Here is a 17,301-nt window from a genome sequence, read left to right as displayed (position 1 = left end):
ATTCAGCAATCCTACTCTTAGGACTATATACTAGAGAGGTAAGAGCTACCACAGAAATAGACATAAGCACCCCTGTTCATTGCAGCATTATTCAGAATAGCAAAAAGATACAACCTAAGTGCCCATCAACAGATGAATGGATAAACTATGGTACATACAGTGCAATACTATGCAACAATAAAGAACAATGATGAATCCATGAAATCTCTCAAAACTTGGATGAATCTGGAGGGCATTATGCTGAGTGAAATAAGTCAGTCACAAAAGGACAAATATTGTATGAGACCCCTATTATAAAAACCAAAGAAAAGGTTTACACACAGAAAAAAAAACAACCTTTGATGGTTGGGGGGGGCGGTGAGAAAAAAAATTACTAATTAGGTAGTGAAAAAAAAAAGCCATTGCCATCGAGTCGATTCTGACTCATAGATACTCATAGGTAGTAGGTAAGGGTTAATAGTGTCGGTAAAGGGAAAGACAACACACAATATAGGAGAAGTCGGCACAGCTTGAAGAAGGCAAAGTCATAGAAGCTTCCTAGACATCCAGACACCTTGAGGGGCCAAGTTACTGGGGCTGAGGGCTGGGGACCATGGTCTCGGGGTATACCTAGATCAATTGGCATAATAGTTCATAACGAAAATGTTCTACATCCTATTTTGGTAAGTAGTTTCTGGGGCCTTAAAAGCTTGCAAGCAGCCATCTAAAATACACTTATTGGTCCTACCATGTTCAGAGCAATGGAGAATGAAGAAAACCAAAGACACAAGGAAAATATTAGTCCAGAGGACTAATGGACCACATGAACCACGTCCTCCACCAGCCTGAGCCTAGAAGAACTAGATGGTAGCCAGGTATCACCACCGACCACTCTTGACGGGGATCACAGTAGAGGGTCCCGGAAAGAGTGGGAGCAAAATATAGATCAAAATTCAAATTCATAAAATAAGACTAGACCTGCTGGTTTGACAGAGACTGGAGGAATCCTCGAGACTGTGGCCCGCAGACACCCTGCTAACTCAGAACCAAAGGTACCCTGAAGTCCACCTTTCAGCCAAAGGTTAGACAGGTCTGTAAAACAAACAACACAGGTGAAAAATGTGCGTCTTAGATCAATCAAGTATACGAGACCAAATGAGCAACACCTGCCCAAAAGCAAAGACAAAAAGGCAGGAAGGGACAGAAAAACCAGACAAATGAACACAGAGAACCCAGGGTGGAAAGGAAAAGGAGAAGAGTGCTGGCACATGGCGGGAATTGCAGCCAATGTCAAAACAATTTGCGTATAAATTTTTGAATGAGAAACTAGCTTGCCCTATAAACTTTCACCTAAAACACAATAAAATTTTAAAATAAATAATTTTTATTTGGAAATAATTTCAGACTTAAAAAAAGGTACAGAAATATGAAAAGTAGAAAGGACATCATCTACCCTTTATCCAAATTCACCTGTTAGTATTCTTAATCCATTTGCTTTACCATTTTATCTTGTTTTCTCAACCATTTCAAAGTATGTGGCATGCATTCTAGCCCTTTACTCCTAAATATTTCAATGTATATTTCCTTTGATAACTGCACTACAATTATTAACCTCAGCAAATTTAACTTGATACAGTAATTTTTTTTTAACAGTAATTTTATCTAATCTACCATCTATATTCCAGTTTTGTCAGTTGATCCAATAATGTCCTTTATGGCTTTTTTTTCTTGGAGTACACTTTCCAGTGTAGAATCAGATACAGCATTCACCTGTCATGTCTCCTTAAAATTTATATCCAACGCCGTCGAGTCATTAAAAAAAAAAAAAAATTTTTTTAATCAGGATCATTTTCATAGACTGTCTTTTTTTTTTTAATTGTGGTAAAGTGTATACAACAACTTCAACTGTTTTTACATGTACAATTCTGTGACATTAATTACTTTCACCATGTTGTGTAACCATCATCTCTCTCATTTCAAATTTTTATCACCTCTTCGCCTTTTATGTCATTGACATTTTTGAGGAATACAGTCTACAGCTACCTCTCTTTTTAATACATCGTTCCTCATTTTGGATTTGTCGGACGTCTCCTTATGATTAGGTGCAGGTCATGCGCTCTTACACGGACAGCTGCATAAGTGATATGTGGCCTCAGGGTATCACATCTGGAGGCACATGATATCCATCTGCCTGTCAGTGGTAACATTAATTTTGATCATCTGATCAAAGTGTCCTATTTTTCTACTACATAGTGCATACTTTTTTCCCTGCAACAGCTAAGCAATCTGTAGGTCTTACCTTTAGCTTTTATTTGCTGTAGTCTCAACCATGTGGAACTATTTGCCTGGATAGGAAACAAAAGAATGGAGTGATCCAGATTTGCATAGGTGCTGATATTTTTTGTTTCTGGATTTTTCACCTGGAACAAAACTCTCTGAGGCCATTGTGCATTCCTGGGTTTCCAGGATAGAAGACAAGAATGTTTAAAGCCTTATCAAGAGCTAGCAAATAGGTTTTAGTCCATTCTAAATTAAAAAAAAAAAAATTTCAGAACAATTTTGTTTCTATGAATTGAAAAATAATAAAGTCAAGATGATTAAAAAACTTAATAGATATAAATTTTTATCATTGATGATGATAAAAGTATAATTAAGATGGATAGAGCTAAAGTAATTTTTTTAATTGTGCAAAATCATATCCATTATGGTATAAAACAATCTGATCTTTTTGTCAGTGTTTCTCGTTGCTAACCCTATAAAATTTTAAAGATCTTTGTTGAGGAAATGGAGCAAAAAAATTATAACTTAAAAAAAATTTTAGAGCAATATGTTCTCATGATAAAAATTCCAAATAGTACAGAACTGTTCAAAATAGAAAGGTATCTCCTCCTTTTTCCACTCCCCAGAATTAACCAATATTAACAGTTCTTCTTATGTATAAACATATAAATCTGTTTTTTTCTTTTTTTAACATAAAGCAATCATACTATATATATTGTTCTGCAGTTGTTTTTTTAACTTTATGTTCTGGAAATGGTTCCATATCAACATATGTAGCTCTACGTTATTAATTTTTTTATTGACTGTAGGATATTTTAGGATACAAGGATGTTTTGTGTATTTAGCCAGCCCCTTATTGATGGACATTTAGATTATGTCCATTCCTCTGTGATTAAAGACCACTGAACATCATTGTAAATATGCATTTCAGAAAAATTCCTAAAAATGCAGTGATGGGTCAAAGGATATGTGTTTTTAAATGTAGACTGATATTCTCAAATTACTTTCCCCCCAAAAAACATGTTTTTAAGTATCAGACTCTTAGTTGTTAAAAGAGCAGTTGACCAGCATCAACATGTTTATTTAAGAGTAATAAAAAAGAATAGCAAGTGGTGTTGCTATTTGATTCATAATATTTTGGGCTGTTTTTAAATTTTTGACTTTAAATGTAATTTTAAATGATAACGTAGAAATTTAAGGAGCCCTGGTGGCACCGTGGTTAAAGGCTGGGCTGTTAATTGAAAGGTCAGTGGTTCAAACCCACCAGCTGCTCTGAGAGAAAGATGTGTTTGTCTGCGTCTGTAAAGATTACAGCCTTCGAAATCCTCTGGGGCAGTTCTACTCTGTCTTTTCAGGTCAGATCACTATGAATTGGAATCAACTAGATGGCAATGGGTATGTAGCTATATAGAGACATGGAGAAGTGCTCATCATGTTGTTAATAAATTATATTATTGCAGAGTAATATATAAGCATAGATTATATATACCCATTGCTGTCGAGTCGATTCCAACTGATAGTAACCCTGTAGGACAGAGTAGAACTGCCCCATAGGTTTCCAGGGCTGTAACCTTTAAAAAAAAAAAAAAAAATTAACCTTTAAGGAAGCAGTCTGTCACCTCTTTCTCCTTAGGAGCAGCTGGTAGGTTCCAGCCATCAACCTTCAGTTAGCAGCCAAGCGCAACCACTGTGCCACCAGGGCTTCTTAGATTATAGATACACTTACAAAAATAACAGATTTTTATTGAGTACTTACTTGTGTCCCAGGCACTAACTATGTGCTAAGTGTTTGGGGTGTCTTTATTTGTTTAATCCTCACAGTCATCCCTAAAGTAAATCCCATTTTAGAGATGAGGAAATTTAGTCGCCAAGAGGTTAAATTACTTCCCTGAGGTTATATACCTATAAGTGGCAGATCTGGTATTCAGATACACACAGTTTGCCTCCCAAGTCTGTACTGTATTACGCGTGCATCTGCTCACAATGTACGTTAGCATGTCTCTGTTTTAAACTATATTTATACTGTTGGGGTTTACAAAAAATGTTACTACCAAAGCAACTTCTAACTTAAAAAATGTATATATATGATGTTAAAATTTGTTTTGCTGTTAAATGTAATATTAAAAATTTGTATCTGTCGTGCAGTTTGAATTTTTAATTTATTTTAATAAAGAAGTTGTCTGAGTTTCATTGTCTTAAGTATTAAGAGGTAATCTTTCCACATAACAGTTTTTCATTAACTTGTGGTTTAAATCCAGATGACTTTTATTTCTTCATTCAGTAATTATTTTCAGGTTATAATAAAGCCTGAATGAAAATTTAGTTCATGAAAAACTATTTTTCAAGCATTTTTTATTGGAACATTGCTGATGCTAATTTGCTACAAAGTAATTTCCTTTTTATCTTTCCTCTGCCATTAAAACTCAGTAGCATAATGCAGTTGGGACGTGTGCCACGTATCTGCCGTCCCTGCCCTATACTTTGAAACATTTCCCTTGGCATGTGTTGTATAGACTCCTTCAGCCCTGGAAGCCGCCTCCAGAGACCCTAAAAGCACTGCTCTCTCACATAAAACCTCTTGTTTTTCTGATATTGAGCTTCTGTGCCATTTCTCAGACCCAGCTATTTTATATGTATATTTTTATATATGTGTGTGTGTGTATATATATAATTTTTTTTTCCTTAGCTACTCAACGGCAGAGGGTTTTTTTTTTTAATGAGTAAAACCCATATTTTTTAGGCAGTTGCCTTAACAAGTTATTTACATGTCTGATAAGTTTTCAAAAATTATTCGTTCTACCATTCCCTTCTATTACTACATTCAGTATAAGCTTATCTTTCTGGCATAATAAAGAGAGAGAAAGTTGAGGGATTATTCCCTTTTAAGGCTGTATCTACTTTGCAATGTTTTCTTTAACCTGGTTTTTGTGGCACTGAAAAGACTTTTCCTATGTAAAACACTTATTTTTCAGGCCTCAGAACAAAAATGGCTGGGCTTTTATCAGTTGGTATTTATTAACAAATAATTTGAAATGAGATTCTGATTTTATTTAGATATGAGGACAGAGTTATTTGGAGAGGATGAGTTGCTGGTTTAGTTTTAAACTAATATAATTAAACATGGTTATATAACACTGGAGTGGATGTTCTTTGATGTCCTGGAAAAATCCTATTATAGGAAAAGCCATTAGAAACAAAGCATTGTTCAAAAAAAGACAGAAAAGCCGGAATTCTAATATGTAGCAGTATTTTGTTACACATTTTTCATGTATTCACTACAAAAAATTTTTTTTGTCATAGCAAAAGCTGAAAACAACGTAAATGTCTGTCAAGAGGGAAATGGCCTAGAAGGAGTGAAACCTCAGTAGCAGTGAATTGCTCAGATACTGGTTTTTAAGTACCATTCCCCATACACTGGGACTACTTGGAGAAATGACTGATTCCAAAGCTGGGGCAAGGATATTTTCCCTGATTAGCCTAGATCAGCTTATTATGCCAGAAATTAAGGAAATATTCAAAAACATATTGGGGACATGTGCAAGGGACATAGGAACTAGCTTGAAAAAAATGCTCCCATTAGTAGCCTAATTTTGGACAATTAATAGGGACAGTAATGGAGTATAGCTCATTGAATATAATCTATAAACCAAAACCAAACCAACTGCCGTCGAGTCGATTCTGACTCATAGTGACCCTATAGGACAGAGCAGAACTGCCCCGTAGAGTTTCCAAGGAGTGCCTGGTGGATTTCAACTGCCAACCTCTTGGTTACAGCGTAGCACTCAACCACTAGGCCACCAGGGTTTCCAAATATGATCTATACTGATAATAAATAAGGGAGAAGGGAAAGCTCTTTCTTGCTAGACTGCCACCTAATAAATGTAAAAGGAATGAAAGTGCTAGAAAAATCACCGTTGAATAATGCTGTTGACCCTACTGTAAGAATTTACCACTTCCTAACTTCTCTGCACCACCGGCTCTAGACTCAAAATCCTTCATTTACCTTCTTAATATAGTTTTGGTGATGGAACCTCATGTTGGGAATCAAACACCTGAATTTTACTCCTAACTTCTAACAGTCTGATGCTTTGTGCTCAACTTCCCAAGCCCAGCATTTGGGAAACTTCTACGTTTTTCTTAAACTAATGTGGTGAACCCATCAGTCTGTTAGCAAGCATTTACTTCGTAATTTATATGAAGAGCATTGTCTAGGTGCTGTAGGGAATAAAAGAAGTAGGTTGTTGCTCTCACTGCCTGCATCACAGGAGACACCGTATGTGATGACATTTAATTCAAGATCTACATCTACATCATGGGGGCCAAAATAATTTCATAGCACCTGGAATGAGGTTTATGTAATGTCAGGCTTTTTAGTAAAGGTCCTTAGTCGTGAATAGAATGTTTTCTTTTGATTGAATCCCTTTTTAATATGGTCTGATTTTAAAGTTACTTTGTTTTCTTTTCTTTTTTTTTTTTTTTTAGTTTAATTCAGTTTTTTAGTAAAATGAAGAAGTGGATGGACATGTTAAACTTGCCACAGGAATTTCGCGAACGTATAGAAAGGCTGGAGAGAAATTTTGAGGTGTCTACTGTGATTTTCAAAAAATTTGAGCCAATTTTTTTAGATATATTTCAAAATCCATATGAAGAGCTACCAAAGTTACCACGAAGCAGGAAGCAGAGGTGAGACCTTTATGTAGTTTCATATGGATTATGATACAGACTTTTTAAGAAAGTTTGCTTTTTTAAAAGCCTACTTTTTACCAGACGTATCCTTCTGCAGAGAACGTATATTTTTTTAAAAATCCATGTACAGTTATCCCTATCTGAAAATCTAGGGTAATACCGGTTTTTCTATGTTCTGAATATTTTATACAGATTGGAAAAACTCATTCAGATCCAATCCTTGAGCTATATTTTGTCTGTCCTTAGTGAATGGAACTTTATGTGTAATTTGATTTTACTGTTTGTCTATATTTGCTGTTTCAACTTAAATAAAAAACTTGATATTTAGCAAGCTAGTCATAAAGGCAAAATGTACGTTTTTTCCCCCCCTATTAGAAGGATTCCTTGCAGCGTTAAGGATCTCTTTAATTTCTGCTGGACGCTATTTGTTTACACCAAGGGTAAGCTGACACTTTCACTGGTTTTATGTTCTACTGTGGAAGCTTGGTGCTATTTGACAGGAGTGATTTCTGGTTTTTGTGTCTTTTTCCTTGTAAAGGGAACTTTCGTATGATTGGGGATGATTTAGTAAACTCTTACCATTTACTTCTGTGCTGCTTGGATCTCATTTTTGCCAATGCTCTTATATGCCCAAATAGACGAGATTTGCTAAATCCATCATTTAAAGGTAAGATCTTATGTATTCTCGAAAACTGATTATCAGTTTTTGGAAAAAGAGTTTTAAAAGTTGATCATGCTCCAATTGGACTAAACCAAAAGCAAAGAAGTTTCCTGAATAAACTGAATGCTTCGAAGGCCAGCGTAGCAGGGGCAGGGGTCTGGGGACCATGGTTTCAGGGGACATCTAAGTCAATTGGCATAATAAAATCTATTAACAAAACATTCTGCTTCCCACTTTGAAGAGTAGCATATGGGGTCTTAAACGCTAGCAAGCAGCCATCTAAGATGCATCAGTTGGTCTCAACCCACCTGGATCAAAGGAGAGTGAAGAACACCAAGGACACAAAGTAATTACGAGCCCAAGAGACAGAAAGGGCCACATGAATCAGCGACTGCATCATCCTGAGACCAGAAGAACTAGATGGTGCCCGGCTATAATCGATGACTGCCCTGACAGGGAACACAACAGAGAACCCCTGAGGGAGCAGGAGAGCAGTGGGATGCAGACCCCAAATTCTCATAAAAAGACCAGACTTAATGGTCTGACTGAGACTGGAAGGACCCCAGTGGTCATGGCCCCCAGACCTTCTGTTGGCCCAGGACAGGAACCATTCCCAAAGCCAACTCTTTAGACATGGATTGGACTGGACAATGAGTTGGAGAGGGATACTGGTGAGGAGTGAGCTTGTTGGATCAGGTGGACACTTGAGATTACGTTGGCATCTCCTGCCTGGAGGGGAGATGAGAGGGTGAAGTGGGTTAGAAGCTGGCGAAAAGGACACGAAAAGAGAGTGGAGGGAAAGAGCAGAGAGCAGGCTGTCTCATTAGGGGGAGAGTAATTGGGAGTGTGTAGCAAGGTATATATGGGTTTTTGTGTGAGAGACTGACTTGATTTGTAAACTTTCACTTAAAGCACAATAAAAATTATTTAAAAAAAAAAGTTGATCATGGTCTTTTTCCCCTCTGCATATCTCTTCATACCATGTGAAACTAGGTTTACCACCTCATTTCCATACTGCTGACTTTAGGGCTTCTGAAGAGCCTCCCTGCATCATTGCTGAACTGTGTGAACTGCATGACGGACTTCTGGTAGAAGCAAAAGGAATAAAGGAGCACTACTTTAAGCCATACATTTCGAAACTCTTTGATAGGAAGGTACTGTCCTTATAATTAAGTGACTGAGGTATTTAGGGGTCAGCAGCAGCTGCAGAGGAAAAAAACAGTGTTTTAAGCAAGTAATCAACATTATAGTACTCAGAGAAATGATTCCCAGGTCTCCTTCTCTTGTGATGCAGGTTTGTCCTATGATCTTGCATGATATGATTAACTGAGCTCAATCTAACCTTACTGAAAAATACTAAAGAGTGTTACCAGCCGTATGTACTGTCGAACAAATGCAGCTGGATCAGGGGCAACTGTAGGAGGTACTAATAAAGGGTTAGAAAGAACAGAATATCAAAGTAAGCCTGATGAAGAATTAGGAAAAACAGGACATCAGAGTAAGTTTAATGTAACTACTGACACAAAGTGAATAACTGCTGACTCTTTCTTAAAGTGGGATGACATATATCAACTGTAGCCTTAATTCCGTAGAGAATCCACTATAAGTTTGTAGTCACCTGCAGGCTACCTGCATTCATTCTGGAGTTTTTTTCTTCAATAACAAACTTAACTGTTCCTATATTTATAAATTGGCATGATCATTTGTGTCTTAATTTCTTAATTCCCCAACACTGAACCATTTAATCCAGATATGCCTTGAGTTTTCATTTTGATAAAAGGGGGGGTTTAGATCTGGTCATCACCGTGTTCCCCTTTTTGCTAGAATGTTATGAAATTTTTCTTTAGGTACGAAATCTTCCCAAACTGGCTTCTTCTTGTATATAAACTTTTCTGTTTAGTCCCTTCTTTGCTCAAATATGTATATCATGTTTCTTTATCTTTATGATGAACACCTCCAACAAAGTAAACTTTTAAAGGAACCCAGGAATTGTGTCTGTTATACTCTACAGAGTGAGCACACTTGTGACCCCTGGGTATGGTAGCCATGCATCCCAGTTTACCTGGATTATTTGGTTTTTGCCCCTTGTCTTGGCATCATTTTTAATAGCACCTTCTTTCACTTCCAAAAGTGTCCTGTGGACAATGGTCCTCCTGCCCATAGGCCACAGATGTTTTCTTTGGCCTGCCTAGAATATTTATTTTTATTTTGTTCGTTTAAATTTTTAAATATCAAGAACTATTATATGAAAATCTTTTAAAAATCAGAAGATATGGCAGTATTAGGAATTTCTATGTGGGTAATTGTTGGTCAGCTAAGTTATGGTCATCTCTCTTAGGATGGGAAGTGTACATTCTGCTCTCTTCATTTAAGTGTGTTGTCCCCTGGCCCCTGAAGACGTTTGATTATGCAAGCCGAATGTATAGTAATCTCAGTATACTGTGGGTATACAGCAAATATTGATACAGCATAGTTTTTCTCTCTTACCAAAGAGAGTAGCTATATTCTCTGAATCCTTTGCTTGCCTGACATACAAGAATAATTCAGTGAATGTTCGTTTCCCTCCTTCGTAGATCAGTGTTTAATAATGAACAACTTGCATCAAAATCAGCTTGGGAATTTGTTAAATAATGCTGCCTCAGCTCAGGCCTACTGACTCGGTCATTGCTGATGAGGGCCATCATTCTGCTTTCTTGACAAGTTCCCTAAATGATTCTTACATCACTAAATTTGGAAACCACCGCTATAGATTAGGAGCCCTGGTGGCGCAGTAGTAAAGAGTTTGGCTGCTTACCAGAGGGTTGGCAGTTTGAATCCACCAGCTGCTCCTTGGAAACCCTGTGGAGCAGTTCTGCCCTGTCCTGTAGGGTCACTATGAGCTGGAATTGACTCAGGGGCACTGGTTTTGTTTGTTTTTTGCTATAGACTAGCCTCAGTTTTCAAAACTTGACTTTACGTGTCTTTCAATATTATATTTGCACACTAAATAGGTTTTAGTAGTCTGAAAGAACCACTTATTAATTCTGTTTGGTGTTTGCTATATATGTGCACATGTGCACACATGTATTATAGCAACTACCAGTGTGAAAATTTAGATAAATTTTATGTTTTTCTTTGTGTAAATATGCTTAATTATATTATGTGATGTCCTGAAATGACTTTTTCTTACCAGATTTTAAAAGGAGAATGCCTCTTGGACCTTTCCAGTTTTACTGATAATAGGTAAGTGTCTAGCACTAAGGATATCTGGCATATTATAGGCTGTCAATCATGATTTGTTGAAATTTGTTAAGCGAGACATTTTATCAGGATAAATCCTCCAAATTCAAGTTTCCTCTGCTTTGGTGGCATTCAGTGGGTCTTATCACTAAGTCATGCAGGCTCTAAGTACATTTAAAACAACTACTCTCTTGAGAAACTCATAAACTGTCTGAATGACTTCTGCATTTGGGTTTCTATTCTTTCATTAATCAAATGTTGGCAAATTCAGAATGGACGTATTTCAGAGCCACCATTATTTCCTCAGTGATCAGATAGAATTTTCTTTTCCTTAATTAGATTGAACTAGTTTCCTGATATATGTTCTTTTTGCTTCTCGAAATAATTTATTGCTATGTATATGAATATTAAGAATGTCCATCATCAAAGGGGCGTAAGCAGAGGGGCAGAATTAATTAAAACTGGTCTGTAGGACAATTCAGTTTTCCCAGGCTGTGAATTCTAAATCTGTCTTCAAGTCAAGATAAATCCATCATGTAACTTAGTTTTACCCCAACAGCTTAAAATAATTCTCTTTGCAGCAAAGCAGTGAACAAGGAGTATGAAGAGTATGTTCTAACCGTTGGTGATTTTGATGAGAGAATCTTTTTGGGAGCAGATGCAGAAGAAGAGATTGGAACTCCTCAGAAGTTCCCTAGTGACACCCAGTCAGGGAAACTGACAGCACGGGCTAATGTGGAGTGTAACCTTCAACAACACTTTGAAAAAGTAATATCACCTAGCCTGGCCTCAGTCTTGAATGATCTTTCTCTTTCTCTATGTGATTCTACTAACAGCAGAAGCACCTTTCAAGTTAAATCTTGAGTTTCTTCTACTAATTTGTATTTCCCATTGAAGAGGTAATTTTTAAAACTATGGCATCAGTATTTTTACTGGTTTCTTGCTATTATTCATTTTTTGGATAAAATGTCCCCAACATTTATGCTTTTCTTACCATTCTTTGTTTTGATCAGCCTCTGAGATATTTAAAATTTAGTTTGCTGTCCTACCCGTGATACTACTATATGGTCTTCCCTACCCTCAGCCTTATAACTCTGGACTTGATTATTATTGGCCACGGCTTAATTCTGTGCTTATTTGTGAATTGGGTTGGAGGATGAGATCTAGTGGAAAATTCAGTGGTCTAGCAGGTAGAAAATCTAAATTTTAGTCCAAGGTCTGCCATTAACTTTGTCAGCTTAAACAATTTTTTTTTAACTTATCTGTGGCTGTTTCCTCATAAGTGAAGTGAAAATATGTATGCCTTATATTTCAAAGGGACCCTGGTGATGCAGCGGTTAAGTGTTCAGCTGCTAATAAAAAGACTGACAGTTTGAATCCACCAGCCACTCCTTGGAAACCCTATGGGGCAGTTCTACTCTGTCCTCGAGGGTCGCTATGAATCAGAAACAATGGCAACGGGGTTTTTTTGGGGGTATATTTCAAAGGAGTGTTGTGAAGATGAGATTATAGATAGAAAGTACTTTGGGAAAGTGTTATTTAAATGTAAGAACGTTATTGGCATAATATTGCTAAAAATTTGTTGGGTAACCGGAAGAGAGGACGCAGTAACCTGTCACTAAATATGAATGAAGAATATGGTGCATGTGCTGAATTAAACACATAATGAGGGGAAAGGTAGCATTTAATCTCACAGATTTTTTTTTCTGACAGAAAAGAACATTTGCACCTTCTACCCCACTAACAGGACGGCGATATTTACGAGAAAAAGAAGCAGTGGTTACTCCTGTTGCTTCAGCAACCCAAAGTGTGAGCAGGTTACAGGGTGTTGTGGCCGGACTGAAAAATGCTCCAAGTCAACAGCTCATAAATATTTTTGAGTTAGTACAATACCGATTATTTTTCTGGCTAACACCTTTAAATTAGATTCTGTATTCCATTCTATTCTAAGTATTTTCAAAGTTCTTGAGATGGTGAATATGTCTGGCAAGTTTTACTATAGCATTTCAATCACAAAGTGTGTTCACCTAAAACAAGCCAGAAGTAGTACCTATTGAAGATTGTGTATAAGTGTTTTATATTTATATAAATATATTTACAGGATTTCATAGGATTATAGACTCTCAAGATTAAATATATCTTAAAGATCATTTAGTTCAAACAGTCCACTCTTTTAACTACCTCTGAGTTATGCATTAATATTTTTCTTTTTGCATTGACTTTAAATAGGTTTAGTCTAAATATCCATCAGACAGGGAACTGGTTATATATTGATGGTTATGCATTAATATTTTTCTTTTTGCATTGACTTTAAATAGGTTCAATCTAAATATTCGTCAAATGGCAGACTGATTACATATTGACGATATAGTCATAAAGTGGAACTTTATGCGATTGTTTCAGAAAAGGAGGCATGTGTCCTGGGAAATATGATAGAATGAAGTCAGATCAGAGAACTTGTTTTTCTAACACCTAATGAAATAAGGTGGTGCCCTGGTGGTACAGTGGTTAAAGCAGTGGGCCACTAACCCGAAGGTTGGGGGTTCTGGCCCACCAGCCCTCTCTGTGGGAGAAAGATGTGACAGTCTGCTTCAGTAAAGATTTACAGCCTTGGAAGCCCTACAGGGCAGTTCTCTGTCCTGTAGGGTCGCTATGAGTTGGGATTGACTTGATGGCAATGGGGTTGGTTTTGTTGGAATGAAATAAAAGAATGGTAAAAAACAATAAAATCTTTGCCACTGGCAACCAAACAAAGAGAGGGATATGATCTCATGCCATAAATTTCCAGAGTGGTGGTCAAGAAAGGAAATGGATGATTTTGATATGCTCATCCTCCAAAAAAGCTGCACTATATGAAGCAGAACGGGGCATCAGGATTGGAGGAAACTCATTAACAGCCTGCATTATGGCAGATGACACAACTTTGCTTACCGAAAGTGAAGAGGACTTGAAGCACTTACTAATGAACATCAAAGACCACAGCCTTCAGTATGGATTGCACCTCAACATAAAGAAAACAAAAATCCTCACAACCGGACCAATGAGCAACATCACGATAAACGGAGAAAAGATTGACATTGTCAAGGATTTCATTTTGAAGGATCCACAATCAACAGCCACGGGAGCAGCAGTCAAGAAATCATTGCATTGGGTAAATCTGCTGGAAAGGACCTCTTTAAAGTGTTGAAGAGCAAAGATGTCACCTTGAAGATTAAGGTCCGCCTGACCCAAGCCATGGTATTTTCAATCGCATCTTATGCATGTGAAAGCTGGACAATGAATAAGGAAGACCAAAGAAGAACTGATGCCTTTGAACTGTGGTGTTGAAGAATATTGAATATACCATGGACTGCCAAGAGAACGAACAAATTTGTCTTAGAAGAAGTACAACGAAAATGCTCCTTAGAAACAAGGATGGCAAGACTGCATCTTACATACTTTGGACATGTTGTCGAGAGGGATCAGTCCCTGGAGAAGGATATCTTGCTTGGCAGAGTACAGGGTCAGTGGAAAAGAGGAAAACCCTCAATGAGGTGGATTGATATAGTGGCTGCAACAATGAGCTCAAGCATAACAACGATTGTGAGGAATGATCAGGACTGGGCAGTGTTTCGTTCTGTTGTGCATAGGCTCACTATGAGTTGGAACCAACTCAGCGGAACCTAACAACAACAACATCCTCAAAAGATATGGTATATTGATAGAAAGAAGGGTATGTTGACAGAATGTTCAGAATGCTCATTAATACTGCATATTTAGAGAGAAACAAATAGGATGAATAGGCAGGTGGTAAAAATTCATAGAAACCTCCTTAAGTGAAAGTCCCTATGTAACAGTGCCAGACTCTCAGCAAAATTAGGAAAACTGCTAGGGCTTGCCATTTTCCAAGGTTTCATACTGATTTAGGGAGAGAGAGTGACAAAACTAGATAGCCCTGACTAGGTTTACCGAACCCTGGAATGGGGTATATTTAACCAAATCTCAAAAAAGAAAGCAAAGCCCTGTCCTTCATCAGAGGCTGAACACAGCATCCACTGAGCTCACCTCCTACCCCCCAAACCTTCAGGCTACAGAAAAGTAGCTGAAACAATCTGTAGCCTCAAACATAGCTCAGAAGATAAGCAGGTTACAGGTAAGGTACAGGTGGAGATTTACCCTCACAGCATTTGACTAAACAGGTTTGTACTGAAATACCCACTTAAGCATGAACAAGTTGAAAAGATATAGCAAGGAAGCCATGCAAAGGTTTTATAGCAACAAAAAAAGAAAGGAAGGGAACAATGCAAGAGACAAAGAACCTACTTGAAAGAAAACATAACTCAAGAGTCAGAGCTTTAAATATAAAAGAATTTGATAAGGACATGAAGTGTTTTTGCCATGCGTGCTTAGCTACCTCTCTGCACGTAATACTTGTCTGTTTGCGCGTGGAATTGGGATTCCTGAACCCAGCACTAGTTATTTGGCTTTGGGCAGATCACTTTCTTTCTTACAGTCTTGGATTTGTTTGTCAGTTTTAAATAAACTACCTGTATTTTATGTTTGAATAATAGAAAGATAACAAAGTTACAAGTCTAATTGCTCCTTGCCAAATATCTCCCTTTCTAGGGCTATGTTTTTTATTTCAGTTATTCTTATGGCTTTGATGAAGTTTTTTGTTCAAAAAAAAACCATTGTCATTGAGTCATTTCCAACTAGAACTGCCCCATAGGGTTTCCAAGGAGCAGCTGGTGGATTCAAACTGCCGACCTTTTGATTAGCAGCCAAACACTTAACCACTGCATCACCAGGCCTCCAGCACTATATATATATATATATATATATGTGTGTGTGTGTGTGTACATCTCTCTCTCTCTCTCTCTCTCTATATATATATATATTTTTTTTTTGGCCACATCTTTCTGATACATTTCTCTTAAATTTGGTTTATTGAGGCATAATTTATATACAATAGGAGTCATCCTGTTCAGTGTGCAATTGCATGAGATTTGACAAATGCATACAATTATGTAACCACCACCACAACAATTAAGACATATAGTTTTATCAACCAAAAAAGTTTGTTCCCCTTAGTACTCGACCCCTCCCCTAGCCTCTGGCAACCACTGGTAAGTGTTCTGTCTCTGTATTTTTGCCTTTTCTAGAATGTCATATAAATAGAAGCATGACATAGAGGGACATCAACTTTCCTAATGTTGAAATTCCAAAACAATATGCCAAATGACTTTATTTAAAGGCTGTAGACTTGGTTGTATGGCTTAAGTCAGACATTATTTATACATCTGAGTTTGCAGTGCAGAGTAGAACTTTTTGTCCACTAAAAACTGAACTAATTCTTAAAAAGAAGAAATTTGGGGGATAAAAAGAAATGTTGGTAGTCTGGATTTTTTTCTGGTAATTGGGTTACTCTTGTATTTTGTAGGTCTTGTATGCGTAATCCTTTGGAAAACATTACAAAAATAGTGAAAGGAATAGGAGAGTCTTTCTGCCAACACTATACTCAGCCAGCTGATGACCAGCCAGGATCTCACATAGGTAAGAAGAGAAATAAAAGGTTGATACACAGCATTGAAAGTAGAGCCACTCCAAAAAAGTAGAGATTATAATCAGGTTTTTTTCTTATAAGTTGTTCTTATTGAATCTGATTTTATTTTCAGTTTGCTGTTCAGCCCTTAAACAACTAAATTTCACTGGTACATGTTTTCCATTTATTTCCTCTATAGACTTTGCTGTAAACAGACTAAAACTGGCAGAAATTTTATATTATAAAATGTTAGAGACTGTAATGGTTCAGGAAACACGAAGACTTCATGGAATGGACATGTCAGTAAGTAGATCTACTCTCTTGGCAAGGTCCAAAAGTTCTAAGCTTAGAAACAGTGTTGTTTTGTGAGGCACAACAGTGCATTGTAGGGGTCAGCAGTCTGTGGCAGACGTGGCAAAGATGACATATTAGTTAACCTTAGTTGATTTTGGCATATCCAGAGCCATCCATTTCTAGGGAGAAATGTGAAATACGTAAACCTCATCTTTGATACACCGTTACGGGCCTTTCCCTTCAAGTTCATTTTTAGTCCTTCATTTCCAGGTAGCTAATAATGAATCCCCCCAACTATTCAGCCAACTGATAATTAAGGTATTCGCTCATACCTCCCAGGTTTTTAAAAAAATTGCTTCGTTTTCTTTGAATATCTGACCAAGTCAGACCAATAGCTATACTCTCCAATAGCTACATAAAATAGTTTTTCAACGGAGTTAAACCTGTCATATGATCTGTCAGTTTCCTCCCGCTCCACCTCTCCCTGCCCCCCCACCCCCACCCCCCCCCCCGCCCCGTCACTCTGAATCTTCTGACTTCCTATTCCAGTAAGAAACAGGTTGATGTTTCAGGCTGCTGCATAACTATCATAATGGAATTTCTTTCTTTTCAACCTGGAGATCTTCTTCATCTGCCTTCTAGTTGGTTCCCCTTTTTCTTG

General features: G+C 37.3%; 1 protein-coding gene across 4 annotated transcripts in view; it reads left to right on the top strand.

The window, feature by feature from the left end:
* Positions 1 to 17,301, top strand: part of RBL1 (RB transcriptional corepressor like 1) — a 91,027-nt gene that overhangs the window by 6,007 nt on the left and 67,719 nt on the right. For 3 of the 4 annotated variants that reach the window (XR_010319263.1, XR_010319262.1, XM_003411536.4), the window contains exons 3-11: positions 6,742 to 6,942; positions 7,321 to 7,385; positions 7,484 to 7,612; positions 8,600 to 8,760; positions 10,779 to 10,828; positions 11,407 to 11,593; positions 12,539 to 12,705; positions 16,245 to 16,357; positions 16,546 to 16,649. Coding sequence is in view for 1 of the 4 variants with exons in the window: in XM_003411536.4 (XP_003411584.1) it covers positions 6,742 to 6,942; positions 7,321 to 7,385; positions 7,484 to 7,612; positions 8,600 to 8,760; positions 10,779 to 10,828; positions 11,407 to 11,593; positions 12,539 to 12,705; positions 16,245 to 16,357; positions 16,546 to 16,649 (1,177 nt within the window). In the remaining 3 variants the exon portion in view is untranslated. Of the gene's footprint in view, positions 1 to 6,741; positions 6,943 to 7,320; positions 7,386 to 7,483; positions 7,613 to 8,599; positions 8,761 to 10,390; positions 10,470 to 10,778; positions 10,829 to 11,406; positions 11,594 to 12,538; positions 12,706 to 16,244; positions 16,358 to 16,545; positions 16,650 to 17,301 lie in introns of those variants that run through there. The other variant, XR_010319264.1, reaches the window with a different exon arrangement.

This window comes from Loxodonta africana, chromosome 24 (assembly GCF_030014295.1).
Source record: "Loxodonta africana isolate mLoxAfr1 chromosome 24, mLoxAfr1.hap2, whole genome shotgun sequence".
In the NCBI taxonomy this organism is placed as follows: domain Eukaryota; kingdom Metazoa; phylum Chordata; class Mammalia; order Proboscidea; family Elephantidae; genus Loxodonta; species Loxodonta africana.
The sequence above is the reverse complement of the archived record's forward strand: the minus strand, read 5'-3'. Positions and strand labels throughout refer to the sequence as shown.